Source organism: Bison bison, unplaced genomic scaffold (genome assembly GCF_000754665.1).
Source record: "Bison bison bison isolate TAMUID 2011002044 unplaced genomic scaffold, Bison_UMD1.0 scf7180017864451, whole genome shotgun sequence".
Taxonomy (NCBI): Eukaryota; Metazoa; Chordata; class Mammalia; order Artiodactyla; family Bovidae; genus Bison; species Bison bison.
Window position 1 is genome coordinate 8,303,054 of NW_011495013.1, and position 5,619 is coordinate 8,308,672.

General features: G+C 36.8%; 1 protein-coding gene across 5 annotated transcripts in view; it reads right to left on the minus strand.

Annotated features, from left to right (window-relative positions):
* FRYL (FRY-like) overlaps positions 1 to 5,619 on the minus strand; it is a 271,066-nt gene that overhangs the window by 104,542 nt on the left and 160,905 nt on the right. For all 5 annotated transcript variants that reach the window (XM_010858903.1, XM_010858901.1, XM_010858902.1 and 2 more), the window contains 2 exons: positions 3,846 to 3,944; positions 2,290 to 2,391 (listed from right to left, as the gene is read on the minus strand). In XM_010858903.1, the coding sequence (XP_010857205.1) occupies positions 2,290 to 2,391; positions 3,846 to 3,944 (201 nt within the window). The remainder of the gene's footprint in view (positions 1 to 2,289; positions 2,392 to 3,845; positions 3,945 to 5,619) is intronic.

Genomic DNA, 5,619 nt, shown 5'->3' on the forward strand with positions numbered 1-5,619 from the left:
TCTTTTCACTTTCATGCATTGGAGAAGGAAATGGCAACCCACTCCAGTGTTCTTGCCTGGAGAATCCCAGGGACAGGGGAGCCTGATGGGCTGCCGTCTATGGGGTCACAGAGTCGGACACGACTGAAGCGATTTAGCAGCAGCAGCAATATTCTTTATAGTACATTATAAGGTAACATGGTAGACCAGAAAGAACAAAAACTATGGAACTAGATGGATTTAGATGCAAATCTTATCTCTATCAGCCTTAGTTACAGTAAAAATTAAATGAGATACTGTACTTAGAGAATCTAGCCTATAATAAATATCAATAAAAATTTATTTTAAGAAGTAGTAGGTCTAAAAAAAGTGTTAAAGATTACTTTGAGATCAAGAGATTACTTGAATCTCAAAGCAAAATCAATTTAGGTAAGACCTTCATCTTGGACCAATTTTCCCTATATACAAATCAAGTAAGTTGTACCTGTCACAACAGATAACTAGCATAGTTCTTCCCTGAATACTCAACTCCTTACCTCAACTATGCAGCATAGCCACAGTATATAAAACTTAACAAGCAGGAACCAAGTCATAAAATTTCTGCTGAATAGAGCCTTAATGTAAGTTAAGGGTTAATGGTCAAGACAACTATATTCCAAATATTCATGCTAAGTGGCTCTTATCTCCTTTAGTCTGGCAGATTGACACAGCCATTAATGAAAATGGACAATATGCCAGAAATGTTTAATAGGAGGTAAGGGTTCAAAGAAAAGAGCATTTTAAATGAAAGCCTTAAGACAAAAAAAAAAAAAAAAAAAGTTAAGGTACTGCGAAAGAACTGCAAATATGTTAGGTGGAAACGTATATATATATAACATTCCAACAAGCAACAGAAAAGTATGAATTGTCATGAAACAAAGCAATCTTCCAGTAACACTTAAACTCTGCCTTAAAATATGTTATAAGTTTGAAGAATCATACTACCTAGAAAATTGTCACCTCCCTTTCAGCACCTAAATCTGTATGAATTACCAAAATAAGGAAAGAAAACAATATAATGTGCTTAATTAAACAAAATTTATTTTCTGGTTGCATGGCATAAAGAATTTAACCAATTTGACTAATCCTGGGAATTTTCATAAATAAAGCAAAGAGAATATATCAATTTTTATCCAAATATGAATAACATCAATGTATGTATATTATGGAGGGAACAGTCAAAAATACTTCTGGGAAGACCTATTTTTAGTATACCTTACTAAAAAATAAAAGTATTTTTCAAAATGATATGTAAAATCATTAAAAAAATGTATATATAATAATGTTGCCCAGTAAATCAATCCTTAAGTGAGAAAAAAAGAGCCAGTCCTACTTCTAACATCATGGTTAGCTGTTGGATCAGAGATAAGTCATTTAATCTCTCTGCGTCTTGGTTTCATCATCTTCAAAGCTTAAGATTTTCAGTTTTAACCCTAACTTAGAGGAATAACAGAAAATAAAAAGCCATGTCTGCCATATTTCTATAATATGTAAGCAGATACTCAAATATATTCATTTATGCATCAAAATAGTATTTACGCACAAAACAGTATTCAAATGGAAAAGTGTTCACATGACATTCAGAGGTGGAACATTCCCATTCTGTGTCAGATATTAACTGTGCTCCTGTCCACAGAAGAAAAGAAGATCCTGTGAGATCCTTCAGCAGAGTGTCCTGGGAAGATCCTTCTACCTCACAGGTCTCAGACTGAACACAGATGTGCCAAATACTATTAATAACAATTAATTATCCCTTGATTCAAGCCAGAACATTTCAGGAGCTGTCACATCCATATGGATCCAGAACCATACTTCCAGATTTGGCCAGGCATAATTACACTAAATGTGCTTTGAGTGATATTTTATCATCAAGGCTTTTTTCATATTATTCAGACTTGAGCCAACATTACTGAATTTTCTCAAAAGAAAACACAAAATAACTATTTGAAGAATTTTATAAGATTAACTAATACTCTGAAATTCTAAAGGAATTAATAAATATTGCTAAATCTAAGATATTATAAATAATTATTAAAAATATATAATTTTGCATTGATTAAGACCAACTAAATTTAATCAACAGTTTATTCATGTCTGTAACATGATTCCCTATAGAAGAAATGAAGTATGTATAAGAAAAGAAATCTGGTGAAATACCTCTATTCAAATGAACTATGTACTACAAGTTTTATTATGTACTGTTTAATATACATGCATGAGTGAATGTACCACAGTCAGTATTTACAGGTCAGAAATGAGATTAAGTCTTACCTTTAAATGTGACAAACAGTTCTGTAGGAAAATATGCCAGTTATTTAAAAAAAACTGTTTCTGACTGACACATAAAAGGCAGGTAATTAATGGATATAGAGCCTAAAGGAGAGGAAGAAAGAGAATTAAGATTTTTCATAAAAAAGGCAGCACTGGACTTGTAAATTATATTTCATTCATTCTCATAAACAAAAAAAAATTCTATTAGCATTTTTCTCTTTGTAATAAAAAACACAATCAGGGAATAATCAAACAAAGAAATGACAAAGGGCATTTTTTCTGTAAGAACAATTTCCTGACTATCACCTCTCCCCAAGTTAGAAATATGCTGTTATTTCTCCCTAGATCCATTACTCCTCTAACTAGAACAGTAGCCCTGGGGTCAGAGGATAGACCAACGTTAATGTTTCAGCTTTCAATTCATCAGGTGACTTTCGGGAGTGTGTGTGCTCCAGTCGCTCAGAGGATACGTTAAAATGCTAGAGGTCTCACTGTCCTAACATGAACAGTGAGGATAATCATCACACATATCCTATAGGGTTCTGAGGCTTAAAGTAAGATATGGAATGGAAAGCACTTGGCTTAGTGCCTGGCACAGTCACTGTTGATTATTATTATACCTCTATCTTAAGTGGTCAAGTATTCATCCAATATTTCACATTTTCTCCAAGCTGCATACAAATTTACAGAAAAATCCCTCAAAGTTATTGAAGTGTATGGTTAAATGGGGAAAAAAAATCACCTTAAATTTCTGAAAAGAGAAGTTGTAATTATATAGACAATCACATGCTTCAGAATACAACTTATTATAATGTAAAACTGGACTTCCCTGGTAGCTCAGACGGTAAAGAATTTGCCTGTAATGTGGGAGGCTTGGGTTAGGTCCCTAGATTGGGAAAATCCTCTGGAAAAGGGAATGGCAACCCACTTCAGTATTCTTGCCTGGGGAATCCCATGGACAGAGGAGCCTAGGGGGCTACAGTCCATGGGATCGCAAAGAGCCAAACATGATTGAGAGACTAACACTTTCACTTCTCACTACATTTAAATTTTTCTATATTCTAATACGGGTTTCACTTGTGGTTCAGATGGTAAAGAATCTGCCTGCAATGCAGGAGACCCGGGTTCAATCCCTGGGTTGGGAAGATCCCCTGGAGAAGGAAATGGCAACCCACTCCAGTATTCCTGCCTGGAATATCCCACGGATAGAGGAATCTGGCAGGCTATAGTCCATGGGGTTGCAAAGAGTCAGACACAACTGAATGACTAACACTTTCACTTTACATATTCTAATGCAAAATTTAAAGCATCTGTCAAAACCTAGAATAAAGTCTGAATAACCTACCAAATACAGAGCTAATAAAATTAAGAATATACAGTTTTTAAAAGAGCAGGAGAAAATAGGTAAAATTTCCCCTTGTGTTTACACTTTGGATATTTTACAATTTGAATTTTATAATTCTCTTTAAATTCTACTAAAAAAAACTCTACTAAATTCATAAATCATTTATTAAAATTCCAAATAAATATGTGAAGGTTTGAAATGTTTCTCATACCAATGAATGTTTCTTTCTGGAACTCAGTTCAAAAGTAGTCTGATAAAGCATCTCCACAAAATTTTTCAAGCAGGGAACATTCACTTCGTTTTTCACAGCCTAGGTAAAAAGATAATACAAAAACAAAGAAAATGGTTAAAAACATTAGATCAAACTATACAAGGATTACAAAAAGGTTTTGTAAGGTTTGAAATTAGTTAGTAATTCCCTGAGTATCTAATGGAAGTTCCATAAAGTAAATAAGATAAACCAGGTCCCTGCCCTGGGTGAACAAGCAGAGACTAGAGACAAGTGAACAGGCAATGAATATGTAGTACAAAAAAAGCTCTAAGAGAAAATTCTGTGTGCTCTTAGGGCACTCAGAATGGACCCCAATGAAAAACTCCATAAGAAAGTAATATATACACTGAATCCAGCATTTCCTTGCCTAAAATACTACAGTAGCATCCCATGTAACCTCTCTGATCTTATCTCCCATTGCTCTGGCCCCTGCACTGGGATCCAGCCACACTAGCATCTCTGTTATTCCTAGAGCACATCAAACATGCTCTTGCTTCAGGATGACTGTTCTGGCTCCTTCTGCCTAAGGAAGTCTTCCCCCAAATCTGGTATGCCTTGCTCCTGCATTCCTTTAGTTTTTGGTCAACTGTTATCATCCCTTTCAAGGTGGTGGTCTTCGCTGAAAGTGAAAGTTGCTCAGCCGTGTCCAACTTTTATGATCCCATGGACTATACAGTCCATGGAATTCTCCAGGCAAGAATACTGGAGTGGGTAGCCATTCCCTTCTCCAGGGGATCTTCCCAAACCAGGGATTGAACCCGGGTCTCCCACATTGCTGGTGGATTATTTATCAGCTGAGCCACCAGGGAAGCCTGGTCTTTCCTAATCACTCTATTTAAAATTTCAACTCCCCTACCTACTGCAGCATTTTTAGGTCCCTACCCTGCTTTATATTTCTCCATAGTATTCACCAACACATCTGGCATACTGCATATTGTACATATTCATTTATTGTGAGTTAGCTGCTCTGGATGTAAGATATATAAGAGTAAAAAAGTCTTACCTACCCTAATCATTGTTCTACTCTGTGTATAGGAGAGGCCCTGACACACAGAAAGCACTCAATACAGATAATAAATAAGCAGATGTCAACTAAGAAAGGAGGCTGCTGCTGCTGCTGCTGCTAAGTCGCTTTAGTCGTGTCCGACTCTGCAACCCCATAGACGGCAGCCCATTAGGCTCCTCTGTCCCTGGGATTCTCCAGGCAAGAATACTGGAGTGGGTTGCCATTTCCTTCTCCAATGCATGAAAGTGAAAGTGAAGTCGCTCAGTCGTGCCCAACTCTTAGCGACCCCATGGACTGGAGCCTACCAGGCTCCTCTGTCCACGGGGTTTTCCAGGCAAGAGTACTTGAGTGGGGTGCCATTGCCTTCTCCAAGAAAGGAGGTTGGGGGTTATTAAAGTGGTAAGAATGTTCCAGACAGAAGAAGCTCCATGTACAGAGGCAGGTGTTATGGGCTGAATTGTCCCAAAATTCAAACACTGAAGTCCCAACCCCACATACCTCATAATGTGACCTTATAAGAAAATCATTGCAGATATAGTTAGTTATATTTGCAAGATAAGGTCCTATTGGAGTATGTGTGTATTGGCCGGGGAAGGGGGTGCTACTCCAACATGACTAGTGTCCTCAAAAAGCGGAGGAAATGCAGATATAGACATGCACACAGGAGAACACCATGTAAAGATGAAGGATAGATCAGGGTGAAACTTC